General features: G+C 35.2%; 1 protein-coding gene across 9 annotated transcripts in view; it reads left to right on the top strand.

Annotated features, from left to right (window-relative positions):
* The window catches only part of LOC135125757 (phosphatase and actin regulator 1), a 216,940-nt gene that overhangs the window by 147,906 nt on the left and 47,905 nt on the right, over positions 1–21,129 (top strand). For 8 of the 9 annotated variants that reach the window (XM_064051424.1, XM_064051420.1, XM_064051426.1 and 5 more), the window contains 4 exons: positions 3,033–3,194; positions 3,251–3,352; positions 3,449–3,643; positions 17,889–17,939. In XM_064051424.1, coding sequence (XP_063907494.1) covers positions 3,033–3,194; positions 3,251–3,352; positions 3,449–3,643; positions 17,889–17,939 — 510 coding nt within the window. The remainder of the gene's footprint in view (positions 1–3,032; positions 3,195–3,250; positions 3,353–3,448; positions 3,644–17,888; positions 17,940–21,129) is intronic. The other variant, XM_064051423.1, reaches the window with a different exon arrangement.

Below are 21,129 nucleotides of genomic sequence, written 5' to 3' on the forward strand. Positions count from 1 at the left end.
CCTCCATTATGCAAATTTCGACCCATTCTCGACGATTTTCGAAATTTAACTAAATATATTTTCTTGTAGATTTTGGACCTCAGAAGTCACTTCTGGCTTCATTTTCCGAAAATATTGCTCCGTTACCATAAACATGGTATATTTTTGGAATCAGCACGTCGGGATATATATCCCTGAATTTTTTCAGAATTTTTAGGAAAATTTTTCAAAAATGAAATTTTTCCCATGCAAATTTCGACCCATTTTCGACGATTTTCGAAATTTAAACAAATACTTTCTCGTGTAGATTTCGGGTCTCCGATAACTTCATCCGTTTCTCCAGAATTAGTTAATTCATTTAGTGCTTTGAAATATCGCAATTTTTAAAAATTTCAAAATATTCCATACAACATAAGCAGAAAGATCTTGCGTCATTTTTGGAAGTAGATGCATGTTTTCAAGTTCAGTTCGGATTGCAGAGTTTTTGTTCGGATTAAAGAGGCATCGACTTCAAATAGCCTCTGTTCGGATTACTAGATGTTGAGACAATCGTGAGTTCGGATTATAGAGGTTGTACTGTATTTACAAAATGAAATATGATTTAAAAATTTTGAAATTGGTCAAAATAAAGTACCTCGGTCGTGTGTCGGGGTTGCACCCATTGCCCCCCCCCCCCCCTGGATCCGCGCCTGAGCAAAATGCAGTAATGTTCTTGTACACCAGAGATCTGAGTATCTACTAAGACAATGGCAAAACACAGAAAACCCTCTCTCAAAGGCTTAATTCATTTTTTTATTAATTTGTGTATATGGTTTAAAAAAATTACTAGGACGTGGTTGATACATTTCTGCCAATCATATACCTAGAGATTTATTACTTTGGGCCTTGAACAAGCTTCAAACAAAATTGTTGCCAAAGAGTACTGTGAGGATACAATTACGTTATGTTTAGTTTTATATTGCAGATTTTTTTTGTTATTAGTTGATTTTTTGTATCTTTCGGATTGCTTATATCTTAGGTGAAATGTTGTGAGCGAATGATTGCATTTTCCATTGCAACGGCACTTGCGATATCGCAACTTCAACTTGAAATTGGCCCATGTTCATAACAGAATGAATTTTTCTGAGAAAACCCCGAGATTAATCACTATGTCACAAAACGAAAAGAACTGTTTCCACCGACTGTTTTAAAAATAGGTTGCTTAACTGGTTTTCATACGTCAAAAATGCATAATTTTTGTCGACTTCATTTGTAGATGCGTCAGAAATACGTTTGTAAATATGTACTTGTAAAAGGAATCATAGCAACGGACTTTAAACATGACATGCGTATTCCCAACCAGTGCTCCTAGTCTATTTGATTTATTGAAGAAATTTGCGTAAACCAAAAAAAAAACAAGTTGTAGGAAAGAAAAATATAAAAACGAAAATAATAGTTCTGACGGATCTGGTTGCACAAGTACCGGAAAGTTGGCTATCGTTCTAATAAACTTAAATAGTTAAGGCAATTGCGATTGAAACGGAATAAGGAATTTATTAATCACTGAAATTCAAAGTTCAGTTATACGCAGAATAGTCAAATTCCGCAGTCATAGAAATATTTTCTGTGTAACAAGACCCAAAAATTTTCGAGCAGCAGTTTATACTTCTTTTTTCACGCCAAGTTCATGAATAAAAATCTTAATTTTGGGTTCTTTATTTTCTGGAATTCTATTTAATAATGATAAAATAATAATTGAAATTTGCGTCCCCGTGTTTCTAACTTTCGGAACAAGGAGAAAATACCCCAATTTTCCAGAAGTAAACGGTATTTTCCCTTTTTTTGTACCTGACCCTTTATCTAAAAGGAAGATGTGATTTTTATTGTTAGTTCATAGCTTCTGCGTACATAATAGAAAGTTACGGTGATTTTGGTCACAAGTTTTTTACGTCAGTTAATCATCGTATTTCAATTAGTTTGACTTCCGATAATCTAACTCAATTGCAGTAGGTACATATTTCTGCCATTGCAAATTAGCCACTTTGTACTACTAACACGCACATGAACATTGAGTTATGCAAGTCTATACATTAGAATAATGTTAAAGCATTACCCGTGCAACTGACGAAAAAATTGTAAGGTTGAATTGTGAAAGGACGTTATAAGCAAATAGAAAATTATCGGCGTTTAGTAGATGATTTCTGTTTCAATTATTGGTGAAGCAGTACCATGGAATTGGTAAATGTAAATTGCCGGATTTGACTGACAATTGAAATATCGAGAATAAAAACAAACGGGTATTGTTTTATCCAAAACAAGCTTTTTCAGTTACCGAATAAAACAATTTTTATTCTTGTGTCGATCCATATAATAACGCGTTACTAATTTATAAAGCAATTGCTATAATTAAGCCGGGTTAATATAGCTGAGCTTCATAATGATTGATTCTAGTAATTACCTAATCGATAAGCCTCCATCACTCCGTATTGAAATTTGTTCACTCCGCTTTGGAAACTTTTTCTCTCTTGTATCCGCTTCCGTTGACCCGAACCTAATAGAATGCTAACTGGTCAATGAAAAATTCCTAAGTCTGAAACGACGGCGTCTAGTCGGATAATTGCCAACAAGGCGAAGCAAGAGCTGTTGCCTAGACGACGTCGCCCAATAGTCACCACCTGACAGAGGGATTACAAATTCCAATTAAATCACTCGCAGAGGTCTCCTCCATCCATCGCTGGGTGAAAAGGAAACGGCCGGTTTATTTCAATTGACCTCTGTGATTAAATCAATTAACCGCCGCTGTAAATAAACGTCTGCTTATCGTAAATTCCACTGATCCAGTACTTAATGAGGTCGCGTAATGAAAGAAAAAGTTGAAAGCATGAGTCATCACCCAGACCCGGCGTCGAGACGCTCAAAATAACACAAAAGCTCTTCAGACGCGCCGCTGTAAGCCTAAAAATTTCGCGTCAAGTTTATACCGTCCGCGTTTATGTGTCCGTCGTGGATGTCACCAAAAGTATAGCCGCACCTTACACATAATAGTTATACTAATAATGCGTTTCCTGTTTCAGCCAAAAAGCAGAACGGTTCTGCGTTCAGAACGAACAGTTTGGGCAGCGGGACGAGGACGCCGCCGCTGGAAAGGAAAAGCAAGTTTTCGATAGGCAAGCTACTGAGGCCCTGGAAATGGAAAAGAAAAAAGAAATCGGATAAACTCGAAGCCGTTTCCCGGAGTGAGTAATTTCATCGACTCTTTGATTTCATTTCTCTGATGGTCGTTTCGTAATAGCGTTAGAAAGAAAAATATCAGTCCGAGCCAACAGGGATGAACTGGTCCAGAAAGGCATCCTTTTGCCAGATAGCCCTTTATCTCCACCCATATCCGAGCCAGGTGAGTTCGCTGTTTTATCGGCGGCGCGTGGCGCTCTCTGCCGGCGCGAGTCGCGGACTCGCGGGTTGAACTCTGTACTAAGAGACGCTGTTACAGGTGAAACCGTACCGTCGCCATTCCCTCCGAGCGGGTTTCAGCAAGTTTCGGAGAAACAGATGCCCCAAGGACCACCGCCCGCGTATCCAACACTACCACAGATGCCGCACATGCCCATAAACCCGGCCCTGCTGCAGCAGCAACTCCTCCAAAATCCTCATTTCGCACAAGCGAACGCCAATAACAATATTACCGGTAAGTGGACCTTTTTACAGAAACCTGTACGGCCAGCGCTTTCTATCTAGTGAGTAAGAATTCACTACTGTCTCCAGTTTCGCTGTATGGATAGAATGTATGTTTTATTTTATAAGAAGGAATTTAGATAGTTCTAAATGTTCTTCTACCTAATAGCCATCATCATTATCCCATTAGGTATAAATACCTTCTCAAGTTAAGTAGTTTTTTCAGCTATTAAAAGAAAACATGCGTCACGTACGCTTGTACGTTTTGATTTAGATTTTTTTTTCATCTATTATTTAAGTAGTAAAAATGACCCTTCAGTTGCCATACTGCTTTTTTTATAATGTACAGTCTATATATTTTTGTTTAAGCAACCTTCTTAATGACACTAAGTAATTTTAAATTTATAAGCTGATTACAATGTGAAAACGAAGTGTGGCATATACCAGCCTTGGATTAAGAGAGGCCCGTTAAGTTTTCAAGTGTTTATGAACCCATTTTAACAAAGTGGTCCTAAATTTCAAGTCAGTTGAAAATATGTTGATAATCCCATAAGAGCTCTAAGATATCGTACCAGAAGGTGTGCTCAAAATGTCTGTAGCTTCATTTCAGTGAGATTTTTAGTTAGGTTAGGACTAGTTTGGGTTTTATAAATAATACGCGTTTGTTTTTCATTTTAGAATTAGATTATTTTTTTGGTTTTCTAATAGAGTTTTTAAACCACGCAAATAACGTCACAGCAGTTCGTTAAAAGCGGAAAGGCGTTCTTTAATAGATCTGGGGTAATTTAGAACGGTAAGATTGGTAGCCATGACGAGAAATGTCAGGTGAATGTCAGTGGCAAATGTCAAATTAAAATTTCCCATATTTCCGGAGGCGTAAGGACTTCACTAACTTCTTCACAAGACATTTTAACCAATTTTAACTTACAAAAACTCGAATTGATTCGAATTACAGTTGTTGTGAAAATTCGAACCTCAAATATTTCGTGGTTAGACCAACCCATCACCAACCACGACAAAATACCCCAGATTTAAAAAAATGGAAATTTGAATTAAATTTTGCGAAAAACCGTGCGCGGTAGAAAAAATAGTATAAATAACTCGTTCATAAGGCCATTGTGGCACTCACCCTTTATATAACTCGCGGCTTCGCCGCTCGTTCTATAAACTTAGGTTTGTGGCTCATTATTTGCCTTATGAAACTAGTTCTTTAATATACTATTTCAGATTGACAATTGACATAACGAATCGCTAAAAAATTGTTAAAACGCCACATTGAAACAAACACTTTTGTTGCCTTGGTGGTTACCAGGCCATATAAAAATGAAAATAAGAAAATTGTGATTATAGAGCAAGATCCCAGGGCCTCCAGACGTTACTTATTTTCTCACAAATTAAATATATAGGATAAAGTACCTTAAGTGTATGCATACCTGCTAGCTTGGGCCGACCACCAATTTACAGGTACCAGGTGCTAAAGGTAGGTAGAAACAGTACTTACATTTCTCAAAGTTTTAGTGCTGATTTTTACGGTTGTTTTAGAAAATATTTGTTAAAAATTAATAATTAATACTGCCAGACTTTTACCAGACGCTTAAAGTTCCCAAAAAAAATGTAACTTCACTAATAATCTCAGTCTTCATTTTTATATATGATACTCACGGAACTATTTCAGTAATTTTTGTAAGCAGCAAGAACAATCGAAGGGGCCAAACATTCCCCCAGACCCACAAAGAGTCGCTTTGTGTATGAGCGCATGCGCAAGGTCATTATTCGTCCGCTTGAGCCATTGAGCGGGAGAGAGATATTTGTGAGGATTTTTTCCTTTACTTTCCCTCAAAGTAGGGATGAGCAAATTCGGTCATCACTACGAACGGATCCTTCATTTTTTCTTAATATACGAAGTTTTCTTTTCCCAACAAGAAACTGAAAACATGGTTAACTATCCTGTTCTTAAAAGAAAACTCTATATATTAAAAAAAAACAAAGATTAAGCCCCACCCACCCACCCCAATCTCAAATGTAATGAATTTCATATGGTAATTTCTTGTAGACAAATGAGGATTTTGCAAATAAATTCCTCCCTTCATCTCACGATGAATAAAACATTCATCACAATTGAGAAGGGGTGGGTGGGTGGTGCTTGTATTTTGTCCATTTTTTCTTAATATACCAAGTCTTCTTTTCCTAAAAAGAAACTGAAAACATGGTTAACTATTCTGTTGTTGAAAGAAAACTCTACTTATTATTTGTATGAAAGGTTCTCGAACAAAGTAAAGAATTCCATACATGGAGGTATCGAAAAATTAATATACTGGTGAAGTTGTTTGAAAATTCACTGAAAATTCTGGGAAATAGAAGAATATTATTTTGAATTAAAATTTTTACAAGATTCCAAGGTTGGCCATTTTTTATTTTGACGACTCTAGGAATATTCCACGAATTTCGGAAGAAACGACACCGAAAACAATTTCTGGAGGTCGAAATCAACAAAAAAAAGTCTTCGTAATTTTTCAAAGTGTTCGAGCAAAATCAAAAATTTCGTACGAGAGGTACAGGAAAATTAAGATTTTAGTGAAGTTGCCTAAAAATGCACTAAGTTTTGATATATAGAAAATCTCCACGAACTAAAACTAAAACTGCTAAGAGTGATTTTGGCAAATGATATACCCTCTAACGCTAGGGTGGGCGGGGCTACTTCTTGCTAAGACAAGACTGATTTTGACGAATGATACCTTCTAAGAAAATAGAAGATACACCCTCTCTTGTCTTCGAGGGTATGTTATTCGCCAAAATCAGTACTACCTTAATAAGTACTAGCTCCGCCCACCCGTCCTTTATTTTATTATAGCCTATTTCATGTGATAAAATAAGTCTTGTATTAGTAAATATTTGCTCCGCCCACCCGCCCTCAAGAAAATAAAGAACGGGTGGGCAGGGTTAGTGCTTGCTAAGATACGACTGATTTTGGCAAATCAAACACCCTCTAAGAAAATAGAGGGCGGGTGGACCGGACTAGTACTTGCTAAGATAAGATTTGCCAAAATCAGTCTTATCTTAGTAAGTACTAGCCCCGCTCACCCACCCTGTCTTTTGTTCCAGAGTATGTTATGTGCCAAGATCATATTACCGTAACAAATATTAGCAAAAAACTTGTTTGGTAAGTTTATAAAGTATTCGGGAAATGGTAAAAAATTTCGTACGATAGGTACTCAAAAAAATATCGTTAGGGTGTTGATGATTCCGGATCAGAATTTTTGAAATATACTGTTCCCAATTCAACCTTTTACGATATTCTAAAAACTGTCAAATGTTATTTTGGGGATTCTGACATAATTCCAGGAATTTAGGGATAAAAAGTAACGACGAACAACTTCTGGTGGTCGAAATCAACATAAGATTTTTTTTAAGTAGCTATCGAAGGTGCTCGAAGGGAACGAAAAATTCCGTACATGGAGGTATCGAAAAATTAAATTTTTTCGAAGTTAGCTAAAAGTTTTGGGATATAGAAAGATATACCCTCTAAGGAAAGAGAGGGTGGGTGGGCGGGGCTAGTACCTGCTAAGATAAGAGTGATTTTGGCAGATGACATACCTTCTAAGAAAATAACGGGTGGGTGGGCGGGGCTACTACTTGCTAAGGCAAGACTGATTTTGGCTAAGAAAATAGAAGATACACCTTTTGCCATTTGCCTAAAATTTAGTGAGCACTAGCCCCACCTACTAAGTACTTGTCCCGCCCACCCACCCTTTATTCTCTGAGAGGGTATGTCATCAACCATAGTCAGGCGTATCTTAGGAAGTACTAGCATTTGAAAAATTCAGTCTTGTCTTAGTAAATACTAGCTCCGCCTACCCACCCTCAAGAAAATAAAAGAGAGGTGGGCAGGATTAGTGCTTGCTAAGATACGACTGATTTCGGCAATTGAAACAGCCTCTAAGAAAATAGAGGGCGGGTGGGCGGGCCTATTACTTGCTAAGATAAGATTCATTTTGGCAGATGATACATTCTAAAAAAATAGAAACGTGTATCATTGGCCGAAATCAGTCTTATCTTAGTAAATACCAGTCTCGCCCACGCGCCCTCCGTTTTCTTATAGGTTATATTATTTGAAAAAGTCAGACTTATCTTAGTAAATACTACGATGATGGTCTCGGACCAAAGTTTTCGAAGGATTCGGTTTCAAATTTAAATTTAAAAAAACAACGAAGATTAAGCCCCACCCACCCACCCCAATCTCAATTGTGATGAATTTCATATGGTAATTCCTTGCAGAGAAATGAGGATTTTGCAATTAAACTCCGCCCTTCAGCTAACGATGCATAAAGCATTCATCACAATTGAGAAGGGGTGGGTGGGCGGGGCTTGCACTTGGTCCATTTTTTCTTATATACCAAGTCTTCTTTTTCCAAGAAGGAAAACATGGTTAACTATCCTGTTGTTGAAAGAAAACTCTATATATTAAAAAAAAAAACAAGGATTAAGTCCCACCCAGCCGCCCCCATCTCAATTGTGATGGTTTTCATATGGTAATTTCTTGTAGAGAAATGAGGATTTTGCAACTAAATTCCACCCTTCAGCTCACGATGAATAAAACATTCTTCAGAAGGGGTGGGTGGGCGGGGATTATATTTGGCCATTTTTTCGTAATACCAATATTGGATTGATGATGAGTCATCAAACTTCAATGATGATGACAATGAAGATTGAAAAAAAATGACATGATGAATAATAATGATTAATATTTAAATGAATTATTTTGAAATTTGGTATTAATAAATTTATTGTTTTTTTTTTCTTATCGTAGCATGCAAATAAACTACTATTTTATTAAAGTAATTAAATTACTGTCTAAACCATAAATCTCTCGAGTACATCCAATAAAAAATATTTTTCATAACTCAACAACGGTTTGTTCAAAATTTTCATGATGAGTTCAAATGAATTCATATTTAATTGTTATATAATTATCGTTATAATTAAGGGTGAAAATTTTACTTAATTATTACTGAAGACCTATTAGACTAAGTATTAGTGATATAAATTTTATAAATCTATGTTCTAAAACAACCGTAAAAATCAGCACTGAAGTTTTTACCTACCTTTAACACCTGGTACCTCCCAAGCTAGCAGGTATATACCAATACTACTTGACCTTATACATTTTATTTTTGAGAAAATAAGTAAGGTGAGGAGGCCCTGGGATCTTGGACTATTATGAAATTGTGCACACGCAATCGCTAATCAAAGATTCATCCCTTTCAAAAACTTCATGACGTCACATTGAAATTTTAAGTAAATTTGGGTTGAAATGGATAATGATAGACGGTTTTAAAACGAATCTGTACGTGTATAATAAACATAAAGTTAAACAACAATTTTTGTGTTATATGACAGTTCGGTATTTTGGAAATTAAACACTTTTAGCTTTTCCAAAGAATGGAAGCGTTGTGTTTAAAAATATAAAATTGGGACGACCGCGCGGGGGCGATAACGGTCACAACATGTTGACTATTCTGGTCAGCTTGTCATTCAATAAGTTTTTTCTGTTGCATATTGAGACATCAACTAATAAGGGAAAATGGTTCAATGGCAGTTATATGAGGTATCGATTTTCGGAAGAGCTTCGCCAAGAAACAGGGTTATTAATTATCTCCCAATGTAATTTTTTTGACGTAACATTACCCCAAAATTTTAATTCCCATGGTGCATGCTGAAATTAAATATGTTCTCCTAGAGGCGCACAAAAGGTCGTTATTTATGCAGACTTTTCTCAACACGAAAGCATGAAAGTAACCAAGAATATCGTATTTATTGTTCGGCGAAAGTACGGAATAAGAATTTTAACGACGCAACATGTTGGAAATATTTTGCATTTAAAAATCCGCAATTATGTTTTTGTGTTATTTGTTGCGACAAATTACAGCTGCCAGCGGTTACACTGATATACAGCTCAAATTAATTGTCTTAATATTTGATGATCAAACGAAGTAATGAACAGTAAATAATTCACTCGTGTTTACTGCCACTTATTAATGGTCATAAAAGTTGTATGTTGGTGGTAAATAGAACTTTATTATTTTTATAGATTTTTCTAATTGCTATTATGATCCTCTGCTGAGGGTCAAATCACTAAACACAAATAGCATCAGAAATTATGTCGGTCCTCTCGACGAAGCTGGAACAATTTTGAGATGCGAAAAGTTTTTTACTTTGTGATTAAGTTCAGGGAATTTGTTCACTTTTCTTTAGAAGAGTAAGTTTTACTTGTTTTGCAAAGTAATCCGAACTCCACACATAAAGCGAACAAGTTTTCCTGGAAAAAAAATGAAAACGCAGGTGAAAACATCTCAATTCAGGGTTGTGATAAAGTAATGGCGTCTACACTTAGGTGATTAAAAAATTTAAAAGCACAGAGTATGATCTTAACATTTTTTTACATATATTTTTTTTAATATATAAACTCAAAAAAAGTTGTATGAAAATGGTAATAAAGTGTGTAATTTAAGTAAGAAAAAGTAGGACTTCTTTTTAAATGGCCACCTTTTACGGATATTTAGATGCGAATAAAGGAAGGATATTTATAAAATGGCGAACTGGGTTCAATATTTTAATACAAGATAGTTGAGCATGCTACCAGTATATGTATAATACATAGATCTTATCCTTACTCATTTTCGCTTGCGTAAACGAAAGTAAATAAACGGTTTCGATCCGACCCTTTAATACCAATTTAAGTGATCCGGTATTTATTTAGTCGGGTGTTGAATAAGCAGTAATGATTTCATGCTACTATTTTATCAGCACAATGTATTACAATACAAATACCGCCCTTATCATTGACTTATCCAGTTCTCGAAATTGATTATTAATGGAACGATTTCCGAATACATTTACCCACCTGTAGTGCTTTGGATACAGATTTAATGATTCATTTAGATCCGTTTTCCATTTATTAAATGGCGCTTAGTTCTCGAAGCTCGAGCAAATACAAGTTTCGTTTTATCAGTTATGACGTTGCGTAACGATGATATGACAACATCAAATTACATTAAAAATATGTTATCTTGTTTCGGATATCAGGTGTATTTCGCTCGGTTCGTATTAAAATTGAGTTTTGTTGAGGGCGGCTTTTTTGAGTTGATGTAATTTGAATATTTTAGCGGTAGGTGTTTAAACGAAAAATGCTGGAATATTTGTCTTATTTTCATCGAGAATATGTGAACGTTAGTGACGAGTCGAGGATCTAATTTTGTTCCATTAAGCAGCCGACTGAATACATGTATCGTTCGAGTAGAATGAAAGCCTTTGACTGATAGTGGGTCGATTTACAGATGTTCCGTTAAAATGAAAGCCAATTACAGGTCTTCCGTCTTTGTTATTCGATGTTTATTTTGGACATGTAATACTAGAAGCTTCTTTGTAACGGTAAGGGGTGTCGTAAAACATTGATGTGCTCTTTTTCTTTAGAGATACCGACACGTATTTGATGTTATCGAGAAATAAAAATTGCGAACTAATTAATTGGCGATTGGAGGACTTTTATTTGAGTGGTTTAGATAACTAAACAGATTAAATAGGTGCTAAAATTAATCGAAATATGTTGTTTATACAGAATTCATTGTTCATTTAGTTGAAATTCATACAACTACTCTTTCAGTCCGAATTTTTTGTTGCACGTTGATGTCTTTTACACCTTTCAACTATTTTTCATCTGGTTTGAAAGTTTTCAACAGTGTTATGTGGAGAGAGATTTCTACTTGAATTGATCGCACGTTATTATATAAACTATTCAAAGCATTTTTCCTTCGATAACGGACTCGAGTGATAACCTTAGTGATAAAGATCTGGATAAAGATTTTTTTTTCAATTTTTCCTGGAATAACGTGATAACACCGTGACGTTTGAACAGAAATGAAATAAAATTGAATACTTCTGTCCTTGTCTAAAGGAGGTTGTGGTTTCATCTTGGTTTCCAAACATTAATATCGAATGAACTACATGTTGTCTGACCTATCGCTAAAACAGATTCCTGTTGAAGCAATTTAATTTGTGCTCAACTGAAGGCAACAGTTTTCTGGATCGTTTAAAGATTGTAACACCGCAAACAAAAGAAAAAGCAAATTACGTCGTTCGCAATCCAAACATAATTTAAAATGGATTTCAGGGGTATTAAGTGTAGCTATTACTTTTCTGGAGTAGCTAACATTGCATACCATCAGTGGATTTTTTTTATTAAGTGGGTACTAATTTTTCATTACAAGATAATGGACCGTCAAATTCTTTGTTCTCTTAAAATAATAAAACTTTTAGTGTCATTTTATCCACCTTGTGATCTTCTAAACACCAGCTTAACATGGAGCTTAAAATTCTTGGATCTAGAAACATGCAAAACTTTTATATTTTACAAGTTACTAACTAATATTTTTGACTTGTTTTTAATTCTTTCCCCGAGAGGATGAAAATGAGTGACATTTAATAAAAATCTCAACGTTCAGAACTGTTGCCTTGAATAGTGTTTCAGGTGGGCGACCCCGCAGGCAAAAAGTACTATATTCTTTCTCAAATTAGAGAATGTCATGCCACAAAGTATATTCCAATCTTCTATTTTTAGAAGTTCGTTCAAGTTTGGGTTTTTTGTTGAAACACAGTGTACTGATAAAATTTATCTCTTTGCATATTTTACAGCATTTAGGATAATGTAGGATTAGTTTTTCTTTTGCGTATTCTATGAGATTAACCATCTGATTTCACATGTGGAAATAATAACCTCATGTATTCCAAAAGGACTAATTTTTTTGCATTTAAACAAAACTCTTGACATAATACATAAATAAAGAGAATTTTTTGCTTATAAATTTGTGTTTTCGATTCAGTTTATCTTTATTCATGCTTGAAAGATCCACCAACATCGTAATTTATTGAAAAAATAGAGGTTACCAGTTTCGGTATCACCCACAAGTTTGTTTGGTTTTTTGATTCGGATTAAAATTAATCTTGTTCGTGATGAACTTCGACAATTAGCCTACGATCAATAGAAATTTGTATGACAGGTAGTTGGCATTTAAAATGTGAACAATATATTACTCCGGAACATGGTATTTATTTTGGAAAAATAATTTAGTTTTCTTAGGATCTGTTTGGGTATTTTGATTTTTTCCAAACCAGCACTGATACTTTAGAACTTGTCAAAAATGTTCACCTTTTGCGATTTAAATTGCAATTATCCCTGTCTTGAAAATTTGAATCAAATTGTACTATTGTACAACTTGTAATATTAGTCTTTAAAAAATCAATACAAAGTTGATTTGTAGTTGTTTAAAATAAAATATCAATTGTAAATCCCAATGGTTGGTTTTAACTCATGTATCGAAATTATAACAAAATCGTTTTCCAACTTTTGAAGCTTTTTTTACTTCCCGAGCGTAAGCGAAGGAAGTATTGTAATCAAGTTCATCGGTCGACTCTCTAGTTTTAGGTTTTCTCGATGTTTCATGACCCCCACAGTACAAAGAAATATATCTCCAGTTTCCGTCTGTCTGTCTCCCCGTCTATCTATCTCTCCGTCTGTCTGTCTGTCTGCCGTCCTGATTTTTATTAGACAGATAATCTCCGAAAGTACTGGGATGGTTGTTGTCAAATTTTGTATTTATATTAGGAATATCATTTAGATGGTATAAAAATCAAAATTATAAAACAATATTTTGCTATTTAATTTTGAATCTGCCAAACTTAATGACTTGAAATTTTGCGGATGTTTTAAATTTATGGTAAGCATATTATCCCCTCCAAAAAATTGATGACGTCATCTCAAAATTGCCGGATAAATCCTATCTAAAATGTGCAAAACATGATCAGTCTATACTTGTGATTTATGATAAACCGAATGCTTTGAAGTCCTGGAGATGTTTTAAAGTTATCATAAGCATTGTAAATTTTTGATCAAAATATATTTGCTCATCCCCCTAAAAAATTGATGACGTCACCTCAAAATATTGCTGAATACATCCGATCTTATATGTGCAAAATATGATGAGTCTGTAGTTGTGATTTATCACGGCATTAATATTTTTTAAATTTACTTATACAGGGTGTCTCAGAAAAATTAATGTACTGAGTTGTTAAAAAATAAATCTCCAATCAGATTTAAAAATGTAACTCGTTACTATGGAAATTTGCAATTTAAAACCTTTTAAATTTAGCAAGTTTTAACAAGGTTAATAGAGGCAAAATCAGTCTTATCTTAGCAAGTGCTAACCCCGCCCACCCGCCACTTGTTTTCTCAGAGTTACCAAAATACATTTTACCTTTGCAAGTATTATCCCCGCCCATCCACCCTCTATTTTCTCAGAGGGTATGCCACTTGCCAAAATCAGTCTTATCGCAGCAAGTACTGGCCCCGCCCACCCGCCCTTATTTTCTCAAGGGATATGTCATTTGGCAAAATAAGGTTTATCTTAGCAAGTACTACCCTCTGAGAAAACAAAGAGCGAGTAGGCGGAGCTAGTACTTGCAAACATAAGTCTTATTTTGGCAAATAACATATCCTCTGACAAAATAGAGGGTGGGTGGGCGGGGCTAGTACTTGGTAAGATAAGACTGATTTTGGCAGACATATCCTCTAAGAAAGTAAATGGGGGATGAGCGGGGCTAGTACTTGCTAAGATAAGACTTATTTCGGCAAATGATATATCCTCTGAGAAAATAGAGGGCGGATGGGCGGGCTTAGTACTTGTTAAGATAAAACTGATTTTGCCCGTATTAATCTTGAATGAAGCGTGAATTTATTTTATTGATTTAATCAGGAACTGAAAAACCGAAACTTTTGAAATCTTGTTTTCAAGTTATCATAAGCATGGTAAATTTTCGATCAAAATGTAGTACTTGCCAAGATTAGACTGATTTTGGCAGATGACATATCCTCTAAGAAAATAAGGGAGGGTGGACAGGGGGCTAGTAATTGCCAAGATAAGATGACTTATTCTTCTAAAGAAATAAAGGCTGGGTGGGTAGGATTAGTACTTGCTAAAAATAAAAAAACTTAAAAATCACAAAATGACAAATTCAAAAAATGAGAAATCAGAAAATTGTACAACTGTTTAATTAGAAAATCAAAAACTGAAATGTCGAAAAATTGAAAAAAAAAACAAATCTTATAAAATCGAATTCGAAATTCCAGTTGTAATTCTTTTTTCGTTTTTAGGTTTTTAATTTTTTTTAAGTTTTAACTTTACAATTTGGAATTTTTAGGTTTTAATTTTTCAAGTTCTCAAGTTAAAATTTTTCCTTTTCACGATTTGTCATTTTTCGATTTTGTAACTAAAAGAACAAATTTATTCGAACCGAAATTCTGAAAAATCGAAAAATCCAAAAATTGAAAGTTAGAAACAAAATTGTCAGATGTTTTAAAGTTACGATAACATGGCAATCGCTGATCAAAATTACTTTTTACTCCCTTCCAAAAACTCACTGACAAAAAATCAAAAATTGAAAATTTAAAAAAATAAACATCTATTTTCTCGCTATTTTTAAAAATCAAATAACCGAGAAATCGGAAAACCGCCAAAAATTGAAAGACAGATCAACAAATTGAAAATTTAAAAGCGAGAAATTGAAAAATTCGAAAGTTGAAAAATCGAAAAACTGAAAAATTTAGTAGTACTCGCTACGATAAGACAGATTTTGGCAAATGATCTACTCTCTAAGAAAACAAAGGGTGGGTGGGCGGGGCTAGTACTTGTTAAAATAAGACTGATGTTGGTAGACGACCCACTCTTCTAAAAAAATAAAGGGTGGGTAGGCAGGACTAGTACCTTTTCTTAGAAGAGTAGGTCGTTTGCCAAAGTGAGTCTAATTCTGCCAAATACTAGTCTGGTCCACCTGCCTTCTATTTTCTTAGAGGGTAGGTTATTTGGGAAGTACTAGCAAATTTCGATTCATTTTCGACGTCATGCCCCCCCCCCCCCCTAAAAAATTGATGACGTCACCTCAAAATATTGCTGACTATATCCCATCTTAAATGTGCAAAATACGATGAGTCTACTTGCGATTTAGCACTGCAATAATATTTTTTAAGCTTGCTTATACAGGGTGCCTCAGAAAAATTAATGACTGAGTTGTTAACCAATAAATATCCAATCAGTTTTACGAATTTAACTCTAATTTATGGAAATTTTCAATTTAACACCTTTTAAATTTAACAAGTTTTTACAAGTTTAATAGGGGCAAAATCAGTCTTATCTTAACAAGTGCTAGCCCCGCCCACCCGCCTCCTATTTTCTCAGAGTTTATATCATTTGCCAAAATCAGCCTTAACTTAGCAAGTATTAGCCCCGCCCACCCGCCCTCTATTTTCTCAGTGGGAATGGCGTTTGCCAAAATCATTCCTATCTCAGCAAGTACTTGCCCCGCCCACCCGGCCCTATTTTCTCAGAGGATATATCATTTGCCAAAATAAGACTTACCTTAGCAAGTACTACCCTCTGCTAGGGGCTAGTACTTGCTAACATAAGTTTTATTTTGGCAAATGACATATCCTCTGAGAAAAGAGAGGGCGGGTGGGTGGGGCCTGTATTTGGTAAGATAAGACTTATTTCGACAAATGTGTTATCCTCTAAGAAAAGAGAGGGTGGGTGGGCGGGGCTAGTACTTGTTAAGATAAAACTGATTTTGCCCCTATTAATCTTGTAAAAACTTGTGAAAATAAAGATGTTAAATTCCAAACTTCCATAGTAACGAGTTAAATTCCTAAATCTACCCGAAATGTACAAAATGTGATCATATTTTTTAGATTTGCTTATACAGGTGCGAGGGAAGTTCTGTCGCAACAGCTTTCAACCAATTTTTTTTTTTTCTATATATTTGTTGCCAACAATTGATGGCGGCCCGACAGATAATAATTGTTCAATACTTCTACATAGAAGATATAATAGAGTGATGAAGACACTAAGAACACCTAAATTCAACTCATCACAGAATACAATATATATTAATTTGAATATATTGTTACACACAAAGAAAGTTCAATGACTTCTAGAGTTTTCGTATTTTTACAGTGAAATTGGATGGTTCTTTGAAGTGTCACCTGTTCTTTTATGGGTTTAAAATTTTTGTTGAGAATGTAACCAAACATGTTCCCGGCAGATGAAGTTACCTTCATGTTGTATGTTTTATGACATTCGTTTGTGCGTTAGACAATAAAGTCGCCTTCTGTATTGTCTCTTATTCCCCTCAGATATGAGTAAACTTTAATTACCGTAAATTATTTGTCAAAATTTCAGTTTTGTCCCAGTAATAACTTAAGGACGGCACAAATTATCTCGGTTTTCTTGACAACTTATCGATTGGAACATGCTGCGTAAGTTTGTTCCAATTCAACCCATCTCGTGTTTTGTACGTTTTTTGCGACCACAACAGTAGGAAACGTTAAATTATCACCTCGTATATCTATCCTCTTCACTTTCTGTTTCCACAACGTATATTTTTTTAATGTTCTCGGAACAGATTTGATTTATAATTTCCGTCACACTTGTGGTAGAACAAAGCGTGCAGAGATCTAAATTTTTTAGTATGTAGAACTAACGCTGTGCGCTGACGGTACCAATTTCCGGCCCTCCCCATTAAGATTCCGTCCATCGCCGCCCATCCTAACGGACCAACTCGCACAGGAACCATAGGTCAGTACCAGTCCGGCACGAAAATTCCTGGCACCGTGTGTGTCTTCGTTCACCTTGAAAAACGGTTTCCATATTACGCAAGTTTGGTATGAGGAAACGAAACGGGGACGTAGACGCCAGGCGCCGAACGCCGCCGTCTCACTCATTCGTCCGTTAGACTTTGGCGGTGGCGTTTCGCAGCCTTTCCGCAGCGCTTTTTTTCAAACTCCATTGACGTTGTTCGAGTCTATCGATGTGTCCGTGAAGAGACGTCTGTGTTGTGTATGTGGCGGCGCTCATGCACCGTTGACCCCTTTCAGGGGCGCAGCTCCGGGCCTGAGGGGGTGGCGCGGCTGCGGCGGGGCCGCCCGACTATCAATGATGGGCTACATCATGGGCTGTACCTGCTTTAAAGGTAAACTCGACCATATAGTACTAGCGCGAATATTTATGTCACAATGCAGGTGCGGAGGAAATCGTTATCGTTACTGCCGCCGTACGTGGTTTGAGTGGACGATGAGGCTATTTTTCTGTCAGTTTTTTTTACTATCTTAAGTGGTAGCGCGTTACGATAATGTTTAAATGTTTTTTTCTGTACATCAGGTATCGCCGACGCTATCGTGGACTATATCGTGAGGTATACTTGCTTTAAAGGTATGATTTTTGAACGTTGGAATTGTACCCTTTGCGTGCACTACCCTCACTAACCCAGCGTCGGTTGTGGTTTTGTATATAGTGACTAATTTTACTTTCCCCGGTGGATATCTTGAGTGTGTGTTTTACCCGGCGCATCCACCATTTGTGCCCCTACGACGACGATATTTGAAATATCTTTTCACCCAAGCTGATGGTTTTTCTAAAACAAAACCATTTATATACTTATAATACCTACACCTAAAGTTGTAAATATTGGTGTCCCAACGCTTCTCCATTTCTGAATGCATCATTATAGTTTTGGATTGTTAAAAATTTGTGTACCATAAACCTTTTAAAATACATTATAGGTATAAGTGTGCCCACTTTTCTCAATTTTATTCCGTACGCTTTTATATCTAATTTATTTTTAAAAGGTTTCATGACAACTTCAGTTTAACCTTTGTATGTAATTATTTGTGTTTCCGGTATTGATTTTACAATGTCTGTCTCAATACTCAATAAACTAGTCGATGTGTTTATAACATTGTCTGGTGCGTGGAAGCTGAAGGTAGTGCGGCTTCCATTTTATCCAAAAACGATACCAGAAACTATTTTTTTTTGTATTTTACGACTCGTGGCAGCCGTTCTTGTTGAACTAATCGACATATTCATTCAAAAGAGTTCACAGTTTAACATTTGTTGTAATATGAAAATAAAAATACCGTGCTAAAGTCATTTTTAAATCAATTCAACATTTCTAGATCGTTTTTACAATTGAACTCTATCATTTGAAATGTTATTCAAATTTCCATCAACATTTGTTCTGGAAATCCAGCTGGATTTTCATTTTATTTGCACTAATTTTGTCATTTTTTTTTATGTTATTCAAATGGAACACCTGTTACACTTGTGTGTGACCAGCAATTTTATTATTATTATTATTAAATCTGACGACTAGTTATTATTCAACAATCATGCAGTGACGACTACCGTTTTTAATAACTTCAACCATTCAAATTCAGGTTTCCTTATTCGAATTTTAACCGCACGTGCTGACCCGACTCTTACAACTCCTGTTCGCATAATGCTTCTGTTTTACGATCAGTCTCCAGCAGTGGCACCAACACTATCGATCTTTCCCGCTACGAAAAAGAAACTTTTTTCCTTTCCTAATTCGGTCTAAGCGTTCTTGCAAGAAGTGTTAAATGTCCAGATAAGCGCAAAAGGACGAGAGAGCTTTTATTTCTTTGATGGCCAAAGCTAATGACTCGGTAATCCCGAAAACGAACCTAATTCCAACTTTGACATTTGCTGGAGCAGGACGCGCGTCATTGAATTTTTCCGAAAAAAAAAGTAACGCATATCTTGTTACTAATTTAGGAACCCTTTTTTTTCGTTATTTACATTTGCGTATTTGCGGTAGAAAATTTCGCATGTTCTGAATTTAATTTACCGTAGGTCACGCAATTTATTTAATTATGTTCGGAAGGAAACGCTTACGGTATTGGGTTCAGGAACGATAGGTTTTGTTTCGAACCATCGAAAATGTGTCAGTAACGTTATATTATTTTATCTAACGACTGTATTGTTTAGAAGGAAAATTGTAATAATCTTGATTTGGTGCTTGTTTGGTTTGAAAAAACATTACAACTTATTTGCTCAGATTTGTGTGTACTTTATACCTATTCTGTTAATATAAATAGAACCTAATTACGTATTATCAAACTAAGGATAAACACGTGATAGTGTTAATAATGTAATTTATGGTCTATTGTACTTGCTGTACATAAATACTGACGCATTTAAATATTGATTTAATTTTCATGCACCAAACAAGATTCTAATTATGTTTTGGTTCTTATTTCTAAAAATCAAATCTTTTAATTTACCAATACCAATTTTTTCTTTTTGCTAAAATGTCCCGTTAATGCATTTAGGACATAACGTCCGCCAAAATTTTAATAATTGTAAATGTAATTGTTATTTATCTAAAAAATCTTAAAAACTGTTGTGTTTTGCATAAATCACCGCTTTGCATAAATCAGTATTAAATTCTTGTTGCGCCATCTTTACCCGTAACTGGATTGGCTTTGAGTTTAATCGATTAAATGGATTAAATGCAATTAATTAATTATAGGGAGTGACACGAGAATCATAGAATTAAATACCTATTTTAAAACAAAAAACAGAACACAGAGATAATATTTTAATTAATTTGCAATACAATAATAGTTAAGCCTAAACTTGCGTGTGCTACAAGCTTTACAATATGTAAGGTATTTTTTTATTTCTTTGTACAAATAAGTATTGGATTATTTTTAATCCGCGATAACACGAAGTCTTAACTTTAGCCATGTTTTTTCACTGCACAATAACACAAATACCGGGTGACTATTAATGATGTAAGCAAATTTTAGCGTTGATAATTCCGAGTTAATGGCACAGTTGTCAGATAAGTATATACTCTAAATTTTTAAATCTACTCAATTTCATTTCAATTATTAGTAATAAGTATAACGAATGTTACATTATTCTAAATTAAATGGTTATAATTAAAGGTAATCACGTATGACTGCAGAAACATAATTGAAATTGTTAATTCAGCTTTCAAACATTTAACATCTAAATACATTGGGATGTGTAGAGAAATTGTAGAGAAATACAGATATTTGTGTGTTGAAAAGCTCACGTTCTCCCCTGTTTTGTTGACGACGCAGTCATCAAAGACTATTTATTATGCGAATTATTTCGTTTTGTGTTTACCAAGTGTCAAAGAAATTCGTTGGAGACTTCAAATTGTTGTCATTATACAAAGATATGCGCTCAAAGAGAAGCACAGAAATAATATACACCGTGAAATCAATACTAAACACCAGCACTAAAAACTCACGTTTGGAATTAAAATGGCGAGCAATACATTTTTTTAGTTCCACCACTGCTCTTTTAGATACTGTAATGGGTATTGACGAAGCAAAAAACTAGCCATTTTCTTGGACAAGTTGGAACACGACGAGTAGAGAATCAAGGTGACAAGGCGGTTATCAATTCTGGCATGTAGCCCTGCGGTAGCGAAACGAATCATGGAAAACTTTGCACATTTCACCCCATGTTCAGCCTTTGACATTAATACCGAAAATTGAAACTAATGCTAGTAACGCGAGTCGCCCTGAGGGCACTTGGCATAAATCTGCTGGTATAAGGGGAGCAC

The sequence above is a fragment of the Zophobas morio genome, unplaced genomic scaffold (genome assembly GCF_036711695.1).
Source record: "Zophobas morio isolate AGI-343-1 ecotype UQ-CSIRO unplaced genomic scaffold, CSIRO_AGI_Zmor_V1 ptg000009l, whole genome shotgun sequence".
Lineage (NCBI taxonomy): Eukaryota > Metazoa > Arthropoda > Insecta > Coleoptera > Tenebrionidae > Zophobas > Zophobas morio.